The following is a 20,746-nucleotide window of genomic DNA, read 5'->3' as shown; positions in this document are numbered from 1 at the left end:
CCTCTACTCATCCAGCCGGTCACTGAGGTCATCCGACCAGGAGCTCCTGGTCGCACCCAGGACCAGACTAAGAACTAAAGGGGACAGAGCGTTTGAGGTGACTCTGGAACGCCCTCCCCCCTGACCTGAGAGCCGCTTCCTCAGAACTATTTTTTTTAAACGGCAATTAAAGACTCATCTGTTTAGGCAGGTCGTTAGTCACCTATAGCCATCTTATGTTCCTGTTTATGTTCTGTTTATGTTGTCCCCTGTGGGGTGTTCCTCTGTTTTTGTTTTTAATCCCTTTTGACGATGCTTGATTGCACTTTCTTTTCTTTTCACCCATTTTATCCCTTATCTTTGATGTAAAGCACCCGGTGCATCCGTGCTGTGAAGGGCGCTATAGAAATAACGTTTTACTTACTTACTTCTAGAGCTGTTCCTTATTCCAGCTTTGATAATTAAAAAATCAGAGCAAAAACCATTACAATCCAAATGCTAGGCAATTCCAAAGAACTTCCAAAATCCTCTCATGATGTGTACAATACTCTCTTATCAAGTGATCTTTCCACATCTATTCATCAGCTTGTGTTTTTCATTGGGGGCGTTTATTTGTTTGTTTATGACATGTGAATAATAGGACAGGCCTGCAGATGGGTGAGTGCAGTACAGATGTCTTGCCCCCAGGTCAGCGGTATGGGGGTAGTGTGTTAATGCTCTGTAATGGCAGCTGGGATTCACAGCTGTGCAGAGCAAACCTAGCTAAAGGCAGGGAGCTTTGAAGGCGGAGAGAGAGACTTCTTACTTGGAGCATCAATACCGCTATAATAACGCTTTACGAGTGCTTTTACCTTATAGGTTCAATCATGTGCTTACTCAAAGTGAAATCATGCCTAATCATATACATTTGCATATGTAGGTCATCTTGGATTAGTTGGATTGCAACATAAAAGCACAAAGGTTTGTCCTTAATATGGTCATGTGAATCCTATGAATGATAGCCTCCTAACACAGAACCTTAAGTTACAACTTAAAGGGTTAGGGTTAGCCTGTATTGCAAGCGTTATTGAAGTCATACCGTATACATCATTCTTGGTACTGTACATCCATTTCCAGGAGGTTTTCCAAACATTAGAAGTCTTATAATGACTGCTTTCAATCCCATCATTGTAATGTACTGTAGATGGGACAAACTGAAAAGAGCATGGAGAAAAACAAACAAACTGAAAAGAACATAAATAAAGCACATACAGAAAACATTCTTGACAGCATACTGTACTCGGAGTTGCGCATAAGTCACTTCATGAAAGTCAGAGTGAAGTCTCAAGCATCCCTTTCCATGCCATCATCTACTCTGAATGGAAAACAGTCAGTCAGGCCCGCAAACCTGGACTTGTGGTTAAAACATTCGCACAAAGAAAGTCCAAGTAATGTCTCAAAATGTATTTCGTATACAATAGGATAATCCTGGTGTAAAACCGAGTAGTCTTCTAATGGACCACCTCTTATTTGAAACACAATTCTGTTTCACTTTCAGAATAGAGTCGCTAGGCTATTTTCAGGACTGATGAAGGAAGAAGGGAGAGGGGTGTAAATTGAAAACACAGCTCCCAGTCACCACTCTAACACATCTGCCTGAGGTTGAGACTGACATTACAGCCGCAGACACCATGAGTGACTGAGTAGTACGGCTGAAGAAATTACTAACTATACAGTAGGAGGTCCTCCATCCTGAGAATGTCAAGAGCTGTGAGAGTGATAGTGGGTAGTAACATTTATTGTTTACAGAGCTGCTTTCATATGATTAGCCTTTGCACTTTTAATTTAGATGCTGGCAGATTTAAATTTCAGCAGCAGCAGCAGCACCACCGTCTTCTTTTTTTGCTGTAACTGTCACAGTTCCGCCCCCAGCTCTTATTGTTGTACTACCTGTTCTCCGTTGTCTGCTTCTGGGTTCCGCCCTCTGGTCGTGACAGTAACAGCATAATGGTACTTTTAATGAAAGCTCTTGTGTATCTAGGGGATGAAGAATACCTTCATCATACCTGAATGTGATTGTTTTTTCTTTCTTTTCTTTTGGGGGGTTGGGGGGGGGGATGGGTCCACTGGGCATTTGCCAATAAATCCATTTCAGCATAGGGCTACTGTACAGTACATAAATCAAAGGCATGCTTTATATGTGACAAGCATTACATATTCTAGCAGCCTACATACATGTTGACCCATTTACCTTTTTTCGGAACACTAACCATGGCGAAAACCAATGGCCACTAACCAAGGCGAAAATGCAAGAAATCACATACATGTGTGCTGTCCTGATAACCATGACACATGATAATGCATTAAGAATGTTGTTACTGCGACGGTACATATGGGACTTTTCAAGAAGGGTGTAAAATGAGAGCAATAGGGGGACATGTATTCAATCACACTGCAAAGAGAGCAAACAGCCATTCCTGGGTGATGGAGGGGGAGTGTGTAATCTCGAGAGAAGATTACATATGGCCTCGGGTGAGTTTGGCACAATATTGCTGCCCCTCTGGAGTACAGAGTCGAGTCATTCTGAGGGGGGTGGGGGTGGGGGGGGGCGGGACTCCTGTCCCCTTCCATCAGCCGAGAAGTGCCCTGACAACACTGATAGGATCTCCAATCTGCCTTGTCGGCACAGCAGGAAAATGGTGCTGGAGCGAGAGAGAGAGAGAGAGAGAGAGAGAGAGAGAGAGAGAGAGAGAGAGAGAGAGAGAGAGAGAGAGGAAGGGAGAGAGAGAGAGAGAGAGAGAGAAAGAGAGAGAGAGAAAGAGAGAGAGAGAGAGGATGAGAGAGGGAGAGAAAGAGAGAGAGGGAGAGAGGGGGAGAAAGAGAAAGAGAGAGAGAGGAGAGAGAGAGGCAGAGAGAGAGAGAGAGAGAGAGAGAGAGAGAGAGAGAGAGAGAGAGAGAGAGAAAAGTGTCTCTAAAGGCGGAGCAGCAGATTTTCCTCTCAAAAGTGATTAGGCATCAAATCTGTGTTCCAGTCAGCTGCTTGCTTATCGTCGTCCACAGCCATGTACTCTAGTCTGGCAGATTTATTGCAGATCAAATAGTTCATTAGGTCAATATTGGCCAATATACTGTATCAATGCCCTTACACTCTATACCTCTACTGCAATGAAAGCATTCGTGTAGAAGATAATCAAATTGCTTATGTCCAGACTTGCCAGACCTGACCAAACATAATAGAATACTCTCCACGGTGCCCGAGCCACCATTGCCTTCTGTCCCTTCCCGAAACCCATCCCTGCCTCTGTGCGTGCAAAGCAGGTCCATCTCCCAAGAGCCATGCATTTAGTAAGATGGGGCCGCCGGTTTATTGCCTCATGAAACAGGGCCCTCCCCTCCAAACATCCTTTCTCCAAGCCAGCACAATTACACACCTGCCAATCTGCAGCCGTACCTCTAATGAGATCCTTCCTCTGCATTGTTACACGTGCCAGAGATTTTCACTGGGCACAAAATAACACCGCCAACAAGCCCCATGTATGCAGCGGCTCCAAATAGCTAGTAGCAACATGAAAGCAGTTAATGCATTAATAAGATTAGTTTTTATCCAGGAATTGTCATTTCTGTAATCGTGAATATATTCATTCCAGCCACATCCCCCCTCGTTCTCTCAGCAACATTGAAGCGACTGGAGTCATGACCGGATTTTTTTCTTCTTTATTCCCGGTCGGCTTGGGAATATTCTGTGATGTTTTGTCATTACTTGCTGTCATTTACAATGGTTGGAAGCCTACATAAGCTCCCTTTGAAGATACAGAATCTATGTGTGTGTGTGTGTGTGTGTGTGTGTGTGTGTGTGTGTGTGTGTGTGTGTGATACACAGAAGGAATACATTTTACGGCTGTTTTGTGCTTTAATAAGCATCTGCCTCTACTGTTCAGAACAGAGTTAGTCTACTTAACTCACCACTGCTTTCCGTCTATTTCATAAAAATAAAAAAAACCTTCAGAAAACTTTCAGAAAAGTACAGAAGCTGTTGGGCAACTGCTGAACAACATAACCTCTCCCTCCCGGTGTTCCCTCGTTATGTGTCAAGCCTTGTTGCAGGAGCAGAGAGATGGAATAGGCCACGCTCAGCCTCACACGGTCTCCCTTGCCTGCATGGCCGTCAAATGTCCCATAATTGGCAGAGCATAATTGTCATTCATGATGAGCCCCTGTCCTGACAACTCTGCCAATCAGCTGCCTTGTTGTCTTTATCAAATACACAGAAAGCTTGGTTCGGAGCCACCCCTCCTTTCAACCGGGAGACAAAACCACAATTAACACGACTACCGTCGCTACCTGTCAGTCTGCCGCCACCCACCACCTCCTGTGCTGACTGTACTCCTGCTGCCAATCAAACACGAGTGTCTTAAGAACGCCAGCTTTCCCTCGTCTCCCGAGGCATTCCTTCTGTCATTTATCGTTGGTCTTGTTGTGAAGCAAAACCACCGCAAAAACATGAACCCATGGCCTCAGGTGGTTAGATAGGAGCTAGTGGTAGGCTACACGTTGCTCACACTGTTAATGTACCTACATAGCTGACATTCATTTTTAAAAACATTCTTTGTGGTACACGCTGGGCAGGGATGCTAAGCGTCGCAACAACATTTACACAGTGAAGTTCACTTGCCTCGAGGCAACACACTATCCACAAGCTTTTGCCAGGAGCAGTATTCTATTTCCTATTTGCTCTGGAAATTGCTTTAAAAATCAAAATGATGTGCGCTGATGAATTAAGACTGATATGAGCACTCACTGTGAACCTTGCAACTTGACATTGTAATTACAACCAGATTATGCAAGAAATGTTGCCAACCTCAACCATCAGATTGCAGGTCTGACTCCAGTACATCAAAGCTCCTGTGCTCAGGCAATATTAAGCCCCAGCGTATTTTTTTCATAGAGTGGGTGTCAATTATTTGTTGTTAATGGCAAATGAATCTGGATACCTTAATTATATGTGTACAGTACATACTATAGCTACTGATAGCTACTGTGCAATATGTGACCTTCAATGGCTGTGTTGTTGTCTCCGAACTACAGTTTACACAGTAAACAAACGGTTTTGAGTATTCTATCACTGTGGCTTGTTTGTTTGAGCGATGACATCCCCCCCAAAAAGGGCAAACATGTGTTTACTTTAGTTCCCCACACCGGCATCGTGATCTCAGTGTTTCTCCTGTCTGGGGTTGCCTGCTGTTTTCTTCTATTTCTGTCACACTGTGAGGGTGTCTGTTTTGGGAAAGATGTGTCATTTCACAACATTACAGTGCATGTTTCACAGGGAGGGGATAGAGAGAGAAAGGCTGAATAATAAATACATGGATACACCTAACATAATATTTTGAGTCACATCTCCTGACTCCCTCATGGTTCCTGGGTCAAATGTAATCTCTTATAACCAGTTAATTGACCATAAACTAGAGAGAGTGATGGAAAAGTACATAAAAGAAAAGCAATGATAAGGACTAAGGATCTTATCTTTGGAGGCAAATTTCTGAAATAGGTCTCCTCATCTCTTGCCAGAAGGGAAGGGAATGAAACCTCCACCTCTGCAGCCGGATTAATTGGAACGAAAAAATAACATAGTGTAAGAATCCCATCGTATTATTTCCAACACGAGTTAAACATCCATTTGTTTATAGCTTAGAAAGTCACCTTAACCGTGTCTGTAATAATTAGAGTTGTTGAGAACTTGTTATTGGTAGGTGCTCCTCGTCATAAGTGAAGAGAATCTGCTACGTTGTATGCCTCTCTCATTTATTTCTTTGTGCATGAGAGTGTGATGATTGACTACTTGGCATTCCCTCCCAATGAAGCTGAATCGAACGCATACAGGGAAACACAATCAAAGAAAATGAATCCAAACAAACTTGAGGTGAAATGAATTACCCACACAAGTCAGCCCTCAAAGCCAGGTAATCCCCTGAGCGGAGCAGAAAGCACATCTTCTCACATGATGAATAGCCGAGGCATCCACAAACACAAGAGACTGATGTTATACAACGAGATCAATTTGAGTGGGCCATTTCGCTCACAATGAACTATAGTGTAAATGTAACTCTAAATGGAAAAACTGTCAGCCAGTTCTCTGTATACACCAGCACATTAAATTGGCTTGTTCTCATAGTTCACATCATTCGCACACAATTTAAGGAATTGTTGTGGGTTCAATTGGCCTATGTTAGACCGTACTGTACTTCAAAACAGGAGGGAGTTTATGAGTGAGGAATAACTATCAACGATGACAATCTTTACAGCATAGTTTCAACCAAGATTTTACTAAATGAAATGAAACAATAAATACTATTTTCGTAATGATACAGTAACAATATGTACTTTGATGATTATGAAATAATGCTTTACTTATAGAGTAATTGACAAGAATGATTTTACCACTTGTGTTCGGGAAGAAAGATGTACTTTCCATATTTGAAATATTAATATCTCAAGTCAGGTTTAGGCTACGTATTTTCTCAATAAACATACCATTTCTTAAAAATAAGTGAGGTTTTTTAGCAAAGCCTGTTTGATCTGGTTAAATTGTAGTTGGGAAAGCAGCTTCAAGATGAAGGGCAATCATCTTGGCGAGTATTTTAACATCAAAATTGAGGAGCGATATGGATATGAGCTGATTCAAGTTGTAACCCTAACCATAACCCTTTTTTCAAAATGAGTGAAATTAATAAAAACCTACCTTTTCTGCTGACTGTGAGGTCCCAAAGAAGATGGGAATGAAGGCGAGCCAGACGATGCATGTGGTGTACATGGTGAAACCGATGGGCTTCGCCTCGTTGAAGGTCTCTGGCACCCCCCTGGTTTTGATGGCATACACTGTGCAGGTGACCATGAGCAGCATGCTGAAGCCCAGCAGGCAGATCAGAGACAGGTCTGAGATGTCACACTTGAGCACGCCACGGGCCTGGTCCGGATTAGCTGTGCGCTGGTCCTCGTAGTCGATGATGGCTTGGGACGGGTCCACGCCGAACCAGATGCACACCCCAAGGAGCTGCACCGAGATCAGACTGAAGGTGATGACCAGCTGAGACGCCGGAGAGATGAACCGCGGGGCGCTGACAGACAGCTTGCCCTGCTCGAAGATCCGGTAGATCCGGTTGGTCTTGGTGAGCAGCGCTGCGTAGCTGATGCTCATCCCTAAACCCAGGAAGATCCGGCGGAGGGAACAGATCCCCACGTCCGGGGCGGAGATCATGAGGAACGTAGTAGCGTAGCACAGAAAGATACCCGTAAGCAGCACGTAGCTGAGTTCACGACCCGACGCCTTGACGATAGGAGTGTCGTTGTAGCGGATGAAGGTGACGACGACAAACATGGTGGCCATGATACCGAAGACGGCGATGAGGACGGGTATGACCGCCCAGGGAGAGCTCCACTCTAGCTTGACGATGGGGATGGGCTGGCACTCTGTGTGGTTCTCGTTGGGCCTCAAATCGAAGCGGCACATTTTACAGGAGTGGGTGTCGGCCTGGTACTGGAAGCCGTCGCACCGTTCGCAGTGCCAGCAGCATGGGATGCCCTTCACCGACTTCTTCTTCTCGCCAGGGCGGCAGGGTTGGCTACAGATGGAGGAGGGCATGTGGCGTGTTCCCCCAGGCCAGCGCATCGCCTCAGTCTGGCAGGGAAGACAGGATGGAGAGGAGTTATACACTTTACATTCAGAAAAGGGTTTAAAAATGATGTGTAACTAGTTAAGAAACAATTAAGTATTTGCTTACAAATCCGACTGCAGTTCTAGCCGCTTGGTGCTTGCCAAATACTATTATTAATGCTTTATAAATACTTGTTAATGGTTTATAATATATATATATTGCTGTTATTTATCACAACCCAAAGTTGTTAGGGTTAGGGTAAATGTAGAAACAGTCATGAATGTGGAGTATGCACTGTTTGTTTTTTCCTTGAATAATTGGAATTGGATAAGCTATCTAGAATTAGACTTTCAAAATCATCTTAACTGTGCAGTGTAAGAATAAAACAAAGTCATTACCACCAATCACAATGTATGGCCACAACTATCTTGTTTCTGTTCTGGCATATTAAAAGTACTATTGCATATGCATGAGGCCACAATTCAATTAACTTTTTGTGGATTTGAATGAATTCAAACACACTCTGAAGCAAATACAAGAGGATTGTAAGATTAAAGGCAGTATCTGTTTTGAAGATGGTGTACACTATTTAACAGGACTACACAATCTTTCAATCAAGAAGTCATTGCTTTAAAAGATGTTCTTAACTTAAGCGAAGAGAAAGGCATTGTTCATAAAGTATAACTGAATTAAAACTGCATAGCTCTGCTCTTACTTAAAGGCCCAGGGCAGCCAGATAAAAGAATACCCAAAGAACGGAAGATGTTATTCATTCTTGGGAAAGTAGTACCAGAAATTGTTAAGAGTAATTCTCAATAAAATTTGTCGAAAGGTTGTTTGAAGGTGGTTCTGGTGGAAGTTATACATACAGATACTGATACAGATACTTCGTTTTCACCCTAATTGAAGAAGAACAAGCTAATTTGGTACTATAGTAATTCAAACATAATGCAATGCCACATCCCAATGGTGTCTTATTGCCATTGAGTTTGTTATTATTATAACTTTCAGATGCATATGTTTAATTGTGATGGCTTGGAGAAGTATCAGTGAAGTAGACAATGTTTGAATTCCAAAGTTGTTACTTACTTTTCCAGCATCTATACCATTCATCTTATAAGAACTCTTTCATCCCCCTGCAATATTCATTTTAAACAAGGCCAAACAGACTGTCACTACTTTTTAATGCAGCACAACTGTTCTTTATTTATCTATGGAATTGTAATTTAATTTTATGTGAGTCTTTCATGGGTGTATGTTTTTATGTTGTTTGTGAGCACCTAACCTAAGACAATTTTCTGTCATTATGTGATAGACAATAAAGTTGTTTGAATCGTTGTATCTTTGAATGCCTTGAAATCACATCATGTAAGAGAGACCAGGGGAAATGTAAAAAAAAAAAAAATGCAATTAACTTGACATCAGAACCATCTGTTCAATCTGGTAAATGTATATTCCTTTTCTCTATACCTGTTCTTTCACTAGCCCAAAACAAATTAAGACAATGAACAAAAAAGTCAATTTTCTTAAAAATAAAAACTAGTGGAAATAGTGGAAGATAGCTTTACATTTAAATAGAGTTGGTCTGTCCAACGCCCTATGATCTTGTACTCTGTACTGTTGTTCTTGATCTGGTACTGGTAGATATCATAGCGACCAGGAGCATCCCCGTTCACGTTGAACACCACTGGAGTTCCAGCAATTCCTGCAGAAGAGGGAAAGAGAACAAAACAAGTTAATGGAGTCCATCCACCACATCCTCTGTGGACCGTTTTACACTATAGTATAATTGAGAGAGATCTTCACTAGTCGGGGGTAAAAATGCTGTCCGAATAAACTACACATTAAATGTTAAACTTTAAAACATTAATGCTACACATTAAAAAAAGAATTGGGAGCAGCAGTGTGTGAATCTTTTCAGCTATTGTCATTTTCAGCTATTCAACTAGCACCTGGGCTTTTGTTTTGGATGTGTGCAGACTACATATGTATATCTTTCAACTACAGTATAAGACCAGAAAAAAAGTATGTATGTTGGTTTCTTTTACCATTCATAATGTTGTCAGTTTGTTAATATTACGCCTTACTTTCTTTTTGGTCTTACTCAAGCACTGAATGTGAATGAGATTACTTTAGGGCTTGCAGTGTCTTACTAGGTTACTGTTAATGAGTGAAATAAAATGGAGGCTGACAGTCATGAGGGACTTCCCTAAGGACAGGACCAGAGATGCTGTCTGTGCTCATTCTCATAATTTCACACTCTTTCATTCTGCTTGTCGCCTTGTCACACGTCCCAGAGTCCCCTCTCAGAGTGTGAGCTAATGACAGCATGGGGCTTGATTACCACAGTGAGGTCCCTCCCCCACCCCCACCCTCTGTGTTCGTCTGGTCCCAAGCCAGCCAACAAACTCCTCTCTCCAACTTCTGAATGTGTTACAAATTAGGGGGTGTGTGGCGGTTTCGAGATTTATTATTGGGAAACGATTGTGGCGAACCGCAGTGGAAGATATAGCTTTACATCTAAATGGAGTTGGTCTGCCCAATGCCCTATGATCTTGTACTGTATTAGTTTGGTTAGACAGGAGAGGGAAGGCCAGAGATAGTTAGTAACTCTCTCTCCCTCTCTCTCTCTCTCTCTCTCTCTCTCTCTCTCTCTCTCTCCCTCTCTCCCTCTCTCCCTCTCTCTCTCTCTCTCTCTCTCTCTCTCTCTCTCTCTCTCTCTCTCTCTCTCTCTCTCTCTCCCTCTCCTCCCTCTCCCTCCTCTCTCTCTCTCTCTCTCTCTCTCTCTCTCTCTCTCTCTCTCTCTCTCTCTCTCTCTCTCTCTCTCTCTCTCTCCCGACCACTGCACAATGCATTCCCCTGAGCTCTTTGAAATATGGTGATGGCTCACTTTGGTGGCACTTCAAAGAAATACACATAGGTGTGCAAGTTAGTTCTCAGATCTGGGCTGTGAGTGTTAGTGGGTGAACGTAAGAGCCTTTGAAGGCTGAAGCATTGAACCATGAAATACAACACGCATCATTTTAATGCTGACTTATTATAAAATCGAATAGCATTCACAGTGTTGAGTTCTGTAGTGTTGATGTTGAAATTGTATAAATTGCAAATGGCATGACCCTCGACTATATAAAAAAAAACACATAACCCACCCCCAACTGAAGTTGAAGATACACTAAAGGCCGATTTAAAGTTCTGCGTAAAATCGACGCCGTAGGCTACGCGTAAGCTTGCGTTGGCCCGCGTGGCCTTGCGTTGCCTACGGAGAGGGTTGACGCGCTCCTCTCAAAAAATGTAACTACGCGTCAAGCTCTGTGATTGGTCCGCTTGGTAGCACATGATTCCGACAAGATTCCGACTCTCTCGTCGGCCAAAATGCGGAAGCCATGACAGAAATGTCATTTACTTTTTCTGTAATTACTTATTAATAAAGATTTGAAAAATTATGATAACCATCGTATTATCTTAGTCATTTCAATGCATCATATAACTTTTATTTACAACAAGCATTAAAAAAAATCGCTATTATGCCGCTTTGAGTAGAGCGCCCTATGGAAGAGTCAGGCACAACCCGGAGGCACCCTTTGCGGGTTAATAACTGTGGTTTACCGTGGGTTAGGATAACAATTCAAACGTGTCCGGATAGGGGAGAGGACAGGGAATCTGAAACCATTTGAATGGTGTTGATACGACACTCCTATCACGGTCGACACAGCGCGGAGCGAATTCCCGGGTAGAAATTGTCTCTCCCCCCGCTGTCAACGGAGGTTTCATCCACCAGGAAGCGGTGCTGCGAGCAACAGCGGGTGAACTCCCGGTTCATTGAGTTTACAGTTCAAAGCATAACTTCTCGGGGTGTCAGCGCGGTGGTTCAGGGCTCAAAATGACCGTATACCGATGGTGAAGTTAGCAAAGCAGTCTTGTGTTTCTACCACCTTCATAGTCAGTGTTATTCACGGGCAAAGACGGTGCCCGGAGGCACCCTTTGCGGGTTAATAACTGTGATTTACCGTAGGTTAGGATAACAATTCAAACGTGTCCGGATAGGGGAGAGGACAGGGAATCCAAAACCATTTAAATGGTGTCGATACGACACTGCTATCACGGTCGACACAGCTAGGAGCGAATTCCCGGGTAGAACTTTTCTCTCCCCCTGCTGTCAACGGGAGTTTCAACCAGGAAGCGGTGCTGCGAGATATACGGCCGAATATCTCCGCGTCACAATGGGTTAGAATTCCAAACTAAAATTCTCCATGACCAGAATAGCATGCTGAACACACTGAACTTCTAATGGAGTCTTAGTCATGTACCGTTAACGAGATAGAATAAGAAAAGCATATGTTTCTATGCCGATATGAGTACACCGACCAACGCGATGCGGTCCGCGGAGAACGTAGAACTAGAACGTAGAACTATAAACTTGGAGACCCCTTACGTAGGCTACGGCGTAGACGTGTGTAAATTCGACGCAGAAGCTTAAATCAGCCTTAAGACCCAAATCCCTCCATGGACCCTCCTGATCAGTCCCCAAACTGCGTACAGATAACTAACAGGTAGCAGGTACAGAGACACGTCACTTAAAGTATTACCCAACCATGTTAATCATTCTTAATAAGGTGAGATACTTATGTTCCCTCTGTATACTCATCTGAAATAACAATGTCTGTGAATATTTAGCTTATTCAAAGAATACATTCTCATGGGAAATGTATACATCCATGAGGGTTTAGAAAGGAAATGGTGCCAGAACTGAGCCTGAGACTTTTAAGACCCAGATAAAAGACAAGATTGACACAATCGATATTCTCAGTTAGAAACTTAGGCTGTTATCTGTGGTGAGGTATGATAATGCCCTGCAGGCAGCCTCTACTGTGGACTTCACAAGAATAAAAAAAAACTAAAAACATAATTTGTAGGAGTCGTAAATGTATATCATTTTGATAAAGTGGTGTTTTAGTAATTGAAACGATTTTTGAATTAGAAAGGTTCTCTATGAGAGAAATGGCAACCTTTAGAAGTCATTCAGTAGACAGAGCATCAGAAAATAGGCCTACATTGGCCCAGGCTTACAATAAGGTTGGATGAATCTAAGGATATTTTACCGCCAACTCTTTCTATTTTTGTAGTTTTGTGGCTTTAAAGGCCTGTGGCTTTGTGCCCTGAAGCTATTGTACTGTAGGAAAGAAGAGTCCATCTCTATTATATCTGAGGTTATTGCTTTACTTTAGTTTTGTCCCTGTCAAAGCCTACACTTAATGAAAGTGTGAAAACTAGTATTCTGTGGTGGTATTGTTAGGATATAGCAATATTGGGTCTGAAGATGGGTCAGAACATCTATTATGTAAGAACTGAAGGTTACAAATGTTACCCACGTTCTCTGAAGGAGATGAGAGAAACCCCTCACTATGGGACGCACTCTCTTGTGAACTTTTGCTGAGGACCTGGCGTCACGGGCCTGTACCAGGGCATGATTGGGTTCGTAGTGTCCCATAATGAGGGTTCAAACCCAGTCGACTGAAAGGGAACACATCATACTCATCCAAACAATACATTCTGCAGCACTATTCATTTGCTCTTTGAAAGCTATGGCGAATAGTTTTTAAACTGAGAAAAAACCATGTAACTCTTTCATTATTTCATTTACAGATGATTATACTAGCGTATTCATGATTATCCTTCTTATACTTTATATGTTTATGAAAACTGATTTAACACTAGAACAGCCTTGCCTTTAAAAGAGCCGCCTCAGCCCTCTTTACAATGCTAAGCTGCTATTTAGACACAACGACCACTACTTGGCCGCTTGTAAATTAGCCTGCTTCCTACACAAACAACTGCAAAATAGCTTTATATGAGCTATCATTCATTATTTTTCATACAGTATGTCCTTGAGTTTCAACTGGCTCATGAACATGAGTACATGAACGGAGAGGATGGAGCTGTTTCATCGATGACCTATGCCCCCTAGAGAATTCAAAGGCCTAATGTAAATGTAGTCTATGTCCTTGAGTTGGGTGCACCGTGTATAGGTTCAAGGGTTCAAGGGTACTTTATTTGTCACATGCACAGAAATGAGTAAAACATGCAGTGAAATGAAATGGGACTAGACACTCAACACTGTTCCAGAAAGGAAAAAGACAATAGTAACAATAAAAGACACAGGACATAAGGGACATAAAGTGCTGGACATAAAGTGCTGTGCAGTAGCAACAGTATCCTGCGCTAAATAAAAAGGCTAATTTTAAAAAGGCAGTAGCCTAGCGCCGTACAAGGGAACCAATTAAAAACCAATTAATAATAGGGTTAGGACATATCCTGTATTGAACAGAATCAGAAAGGTTGAATGTAAAGTGAATACATGAATATGTTCCATGAATAGAAGACCTTGTGTTGGTGGTGCGTGGGCCTTACTGCACGGTTGCGATATGCTGTGTCACCTTGGGAATTATTCTCAGAATTATTCGACATCTGTGCCATAAATATTCAGTTATAATTCTACCATCCAGTCTAAACATGCTATCAGGAATGTGTGAACAGTATCTGAATACACTAAAGTTACACGCGACGTGGTCTACCCCCGAGGTCACACCCTGAGCTGCATGCAAACCGCTAATTCGAAACCATGTCTCAGAGTCAATCAGGCATCCCCAAGGAGAAACAAAGTACCGGTAGAACCTTGTTCAGACTTTAGCTGGCTGTAAGACACCGCAGCTCTTCACACGTCACCTCAGGCTGTTCTGTCCTCTTACAAAGAACACGTCACATCTACGCCATTAGCCAACAGTGTAGCAACAGCAAAGGGAGAGTACATTTTCAGGGCTAAAAAAAGGATGATAGTCATTGAGGGTTATTTTGGGGGATAGGAGGTGTTCTTAGAAGCACGGATGACTCTTCGGCCGATAATGGAATCATTGCGTCGTGTCAAAGATTTTTTTTTAATGAATGTCTGAGTGCTTATATCTGTCTGTCTATTTCTGTCTATATATCCATTAACATTATCAGTCTCATTTCAGGGGGGCGGCTGTGGCTCAGGAAGTAGAGCCGGCATCTGATGATCGCAAGGTCGGTGGTTCGGCGGCGATTTTCAAAATCACATCAGGATAAGCTAATATAAAGCTATTTTTCTGTTTTTCTGTGTAGGAAGCAGGCTAATTTACAAGTGGCCAGCTAGTGGTCGTTGTGTGTAAATAGCAGATTTACATTCAAAAGACCCCCTAGGTGGCTCTTTTAGTAGGAAAAAAGCACGGCTGTTCTAGTGTTAATTCACAGTGTGATTTGTCATAAAGAGTTCAATTGTCAGTCTTATTTCAGGGTCAGGCCTGGTGAGGGAGGATTCTAGGTGTAAATGGTCTTGTTGTCTTAATGCATCCAGTGCCCAAAAATCTATCCTGCGTAAGTAATGGGTCATGGAAATGTGAAGCACTTTTTTTTCCTTCTTCTTTTGGCTCCACACTCCAAAAGCGTGAGGTATGAGTTTAGTAAGAGGTTAAAATAGAGATTCCTTCGCTTTTATTTGATTTGCGAGATTCTCTCGCATTTGTATAGGTAATGGTTTCACCGTTCAGAACTTTTTTATGCATAGTCCCCTTGTTTCAGGATACCCAAAAGTAATGGGACAATTGGCTTGACAGATGTGTGACAGCAGCTGGTGAAAACCAGGAAGAAGTCAGCAACTGACAAATGTTCAGACTTTTATTCAGAGAAATGTAAATAAATGTCAACGTTGTTGAAAATCAATGACTATGGCTAGTCAACTAACACAGCTTGTTTTGTGAGCCTGCTAACAATGTGAAGTAGTGTTATAGTTAACACGGTAGTAGTGGGGATTACTCACCGAATCCATTGCATTGCAATATTTTGGCTTGACTAGCGAGTGTGTCATTGATTTTCGACAACGTAGGACATTTATTTATATTTTTCGGAATAAAAGTCTGAACATTTTGATTGGTTGCCGACTTGTTCCCGACTTTCACCAGCTGCTGTCACATATCGAAAGAAGCTGAGAATCAAAGATTTAAAATCCAAACTTTTAAAGTGTAGAGGGTAAAGAAGAACAATTGCTTCACTGTCCCATTACTTACGCAGGGCACTCAAAATAAATCCATAACAGTTCCACTAAACATCCTCACCAACTCTGCCTCGGTGCACACAGAAAGAACCAACAATGAAAGTTAAAAACAACTACACATTAGTTTCCTATTTGTTTCCCTGTACATTCTGGAAGGAGACTTGGAAAACACAGAGCTTCACTGGAGAACCACACTGTAATTTACAACCGCCGCTCTAAATGGACGCTGAACCATTCCTTGTTATTAGTCACCCAGTTGAACAGAGCTAAGGGCCAACGACGTTGGGGCTGATTGTCCTGTCAGCGTTTCCCACTCATCTCTTTGTGACACCGAACTCAAGAAAAGGGCGCTCCATTGTGTTCCAGGCAGTACTTTACCCTCCCTTTGCTGTTTGTCATGGCACATAATTTTGTTAGTTGCTTGGCAGGGAGGAAGGAATTTGCAGTTTATGCTTCCCTACTCTGTTATTAAACTTTGATACGCAGACAGTTGCAACAATTAACAGTCTTTACAATGCCATGAGTTTATGCGTCGGGTTCCTGCCTGACTTTGAACGTGACTGTTCTCTACGCTGAGGAAAAGTATCCATGTTTTTTCGAAAGAACACGGGAAGTAGACAAATATTTTGTAACAATCCTTATTTTGCCTAATGTTGTAAACAAAACTAAAATATGCTTTTATGTTGATTGGTGCACACATTACGCACCACAGGCTGCACAGGGAGAACCTGCCTTGTAGAACAGGAGAACACATTGTGCAACATGAACACCGTACATCGATACGTGCTGGATCAACCTCGTCAACAATATCTGGAGTGGCCAGGTATCACCTTTCCTGTTGTCAGCATAGGTGCTCAGAGATAGTTCCCGGAAAATACAGGGATCAACATGTCAACACTTCCTGTTGTTTTTGTAAAAGCCTTTTAGATTTTCAATTCTAATGTACAGTAAGCCTCTTCAAAGCAGTACACCCTTCCAGTAATGTGTTTGTTGCATTGATTTTCAAGGCCATCTTAGGTTTAACCCCCGATACTGTCAGTTTTACTACTAAGAAGTCTTCCAGTAATGGAAGGCCATGAAAAAAAAGGCATGTAACCTTTTTACAGGTTGGCGACTCAATGCACTGGAGACAGCAGAGGCAGAAGAGGAATATAAAGCATGCACCATCTTAACGGTTGTGCCTCTTGTGCCTCTTGTTTGGTTCGAAAATTGTACCCATGTATCATTAGTGTGACACTGTTATGCAATGTAATTCAGTTACTGACTGACCCTTTAATATTAAAGCAATCAATCAGCCCAATCCAGCTCAACACTACGATTCCAAATAAGGTGCATGTTATCAAGTTATCACTCAAAAATGGCCATTGACAATTACAGTACAACAAAGTCTTCTAAATATACATTCACACAGGAGTGACCTGGATACATGGACATTTCCCAGACCTGTATCATAACCTAAACGTGCAAATACTGACGTTCAAGCACTTTTCCTATTCATCATATTCATTCATCAGACCTAATTCTCATAGCTATTGATACAAACGGAAGAATCCTATTCGTCACATTGTAAGATCATCATCAAATGACCAATCATCAAAGTGAGGATGCAGAATAAAGGATGATTTGGTAGGTTGGAAGCTGGGGTGCCGGAGGAGGATAGCCAAGACTTGCTCCCCGAACTTCGCAGATTTGAATCTGCCTTGGGACAATAAAAAGTTTTGTTAGCTAATTGTTATTGCTAATGTTTGCTAATACCTTACCCTGACAAATTACACTTACTTTAACCACTTTGAAGCTATTCCCAACCCCAACCACCACTCTAAGTTAATGTTTAATACTGCATAACCGCCGCATAAGTCGTTACTAACACAGTTTTCTTTATTTCTATCCAGACACCCTCTATATAGATGAAATAGGACATAACCTAGATGTATTTGACTGTATATTGATGAAATAGGACATTACCTAGATGTCTTCCATATTGATGAAATAGGACTTTTCCTAGACATAGTATAAGGAGGTTTTGCAATAATACAGTGTTAGATTAGACTAGATTCAACTTTATTGTCATTGCCAAGGACAACGAAATGCAATACATTTTCAAGTTGGGGAACCCTCAATATTTTTTACTTTGAAGTTTGAAGACTCATTTATAGCACAACTATTACTGGACACAGTTGGAGTTCGTTCTCCATGGTTGCTCACATTGACAAGCTGTCTCAGTGTAGGAACAATAACACTTAGTAATGCTAATCACACGCGTTTCATGCGTTTCCTTTGTTGAAGACAAACTTTCTACCTGATAATTAATTTGTTATGGGCAGTGCCAGAAACTTGTAGCTGAGAAACGTAAGAATAAGGCTTTTTTTTTTCTTTCTGATTTTATTCCTTTTTCACCCAATTTGGTATCCAATTGCACCCAACCTAGCATCCAATTATCCCCTGCCTATTGCGTAGGATCCGCCGCACGACCCCGTGGCCGGCAGCCCCAGAGGAGATCGCCAGGCAGACTAGCTGTCTGGCTCCTCGAGCCCGACACCGTTACTCCAGCACTAGACGGGGGCGGTGTTGCGCGACGGATCCTTGTCCGGAAAATAGTCCTATACCCCCCTTGGGAGCGGCCGCTCAATATGCCGCTCCCTGTGTGCCCCGGCCATATCCGGGTCTGGCGAGACCGGGATTCGATCCCAGTCCCCGGTGGGCAGCTTGCACTAGAGGCTAATGCTTAGACCGCTGCGCCACCGCGGGGCTAGAATAAGGCATTTTAAGTAAAAATGTATGCCTTTTCCCCCCCTTTTGCTGATTATCAATTACCTTTGACTGAAGGGAAATGAGAAAAATAAAAAGAGAGAGTGATTCAGGTTAGGATATATACTTATTATGCAGTTTGCTAAATAGTGCAATATTGATCATGCTGTTAGAAATCCCCGATTATACCTACGGTGGTGTGGCTTTCAGGAGATTAGTCTCTGTTTAGAGTAATAAAACATGAACGCTCCCCAGTTAGGCATAAGAGAGAGAGAGACTCAACAAAAACACAGACGTGAGCAACTGCTACGGCATACGGTATGTTGATATATCTTATTATGAGCCTCGCAGGCAGAGCACAGCATAGATTAAGTTGTTCTGATGTGTGCAGTGGCACTGTAATTGCTTAGTATTAAGTCGTTCTGTGTTATTGCATAAGTGAATTAAGGAGCGATCAATACTCCCCTAGTAATGAAAAAGAAAAGGTCAACATCAAGTGCATCAAATGCCAAAGGAGCGTTTCTACTTTACTTTCTCTGTGGCTCAGTTGGTAGAGCATGGCGCTGACAACACTTAGGTTGTGGGTTCAATTCCCGCTAGGACCATATATACTGAAAACTGTATGCACGCACTGCAATGTACAGTAAGTCGCTTTGGATAAAAGCGTCAGCTAAATGGCTAAAATATTGTTATATTATTATTACATTACTTTGCTTCAGTGTACATTAGTAAACAAGCTCACTCAAGCAAGCATACAGTAACAGGGAATGTGGTTCTTTGGAGGAAGTTGATTGTGATGTTCCTACGCAGATAGACTACCTGACAGTTCCGCCCTTTGTGTGTGACATCTGGAGCAGTGCACCTTTATAGGAGGTTAATAAGCGCCCTCTGATAAGGCAGCTGTCTATTATGCTCTGTTCTCTCTGCTCGGCTTTTCACTCTCTCTCTCTCTCTCTCTCTCTCTCTCTCTCTCTCTCTCTCTCTCTCTCTCTCTCTCTCTCTCTCTCTCTCTCTCTCTCTCTCTCTCTTCTGCCTGGCTTGCAACTATGTTGAGTATTCATTACCATGTAATTAGCGACAAAGGGCGGGTCTGAGCTATGCATGGGTGTCAGGATGCACTTGTTGTATTGTGCCTGATTGCATGAACTCTATGTCAGTATGGCCCTCCTGTTCACTTGATGTGTCATTAGCATACTTCATTATAACTGTTGAGACTGACCTCAAACAGAGACCCTATTCTACTGTAACAGGGTAATGAGTCACACTTGTTAGGATAATCTTCTCCCTTGGAATTCGAACATGCATGAATAATATAATTTATTTAGTGCTCGGATTCTCACTTTGAGGGTGATAAAAACACACTAGGTTCTAGGCCCTGGACAATCTAGACAATTTGATGGCAGCTACTAGATTGTAATCAAGTGAAATACTGAAACACAACTGTGAACATTTCAAACCTGCAAACTGCGACACTTTAAAGGAATGTGCAATAATACTATGTGCAATATGACAACCCTCGGGTACATAAGGTTCAGAGATAGGAAATGTTAGGATATTTATAGCATAGCATAGAGTACAGCACAGTGTTTTATTTGTATAGTATAGTATAGTGGATAGTGTATATAGCCTTTATTTATGTAAACCAGCTCTTTTTCCCTTCTTTTTTTTTTTTTTTTTTTTCCTAGCACCAGGGGAGCCCCCCCTCCCAAATTTCGTTGTATGGTACCTGTACTATATTACATTTTTTTACGATTGCTAACTCACCATGTTCAATACTGAAACCACAGTTTCACAACTCTTCATACAGTCAGCAGAGCAGAAACCCATGTGAACAAAACTGTGACTCTTTCTCTGTGATTTGTGCATTGCTTTCATACAGAATGCATTCAATGACTACGTTCTCCAAATGCCATAACACTTCTCTCATTCAAACTCCCCCACTTGCAAAATACTATGTATTTGCAACACATTTTTTCATTGATAACATACTGTGTTCAAAACTCTGAAGAACACATTCAAAACTTAATTATTTGGTGCAATTTTGCAGTAATCATATTCCTATCATATATGACAGAAAGCTCGCAATAAACAGTTTTTTTGCACAGTGTTTGAGTGTGCAGATGCTGTTATTTTGCACTCTATTGATACTCTTCAGTTCCAGAACCTCAGCAAAGTCTGATAACGGATGAGCGGTGGTATTTTCACTATTTGCAGTAATCATATTGAAATGTCTAGAAAATATTACAGTAGCAGAATATATACAATGAAATGAAATAGACTAGATGCATTGTCTGGGAAGACATTAGATGTGACCAGATGCAGA

At 42.0% G+C, this 20,746-nt stretch overlaps 1 protein-coding gene across 1 annotated transcript in view; it reads right to left on the bottom strand.

Moving 5' to 3' along the window:
• LOC308159367 (metabotropic glutamate receptor 4-like) overlaps window positions 1-20,746 on the bottom strand; it is a gene marked incomplete at its 3' end in the record, with an annotated part of 156,326 nt that overhangs the window by 7,176 nt on the left and 128,404 nt on the right. Inside the window, exons 7-8 of the mRNA XM_080533140.1 lie at window positions 9,179-9,315; window positions 6,698-7,633 (exon numbers count right to left, since the gene is read on the bottom strand). Coding sequence (XP_080389266.1) covers window positions 6,698-7,633; window positions 9,179-9,315 — 1,073 coding nt within the window. The remainder of the gene's footprint in view (window positions 1-6,697; window positions 7,634-9,178; window positions 9,316-20,746) is intronic.

Source organism: Nansenia antarctica, assembly GCF_963989245.1.
Source record: "Nansenia antarctica genome assembly, chromosome: 6".
In the NCBI taxonomy this organism is placed as follows: Eukaryota; Metazoa; Chordata; class Actinopteri; order Argentiniformes; family Microstomatidae; genus Nansenia; species Nansenia antarctica.
This window is presented reverse-complemented; position numbering and strand designations above follow the sequence as displayed.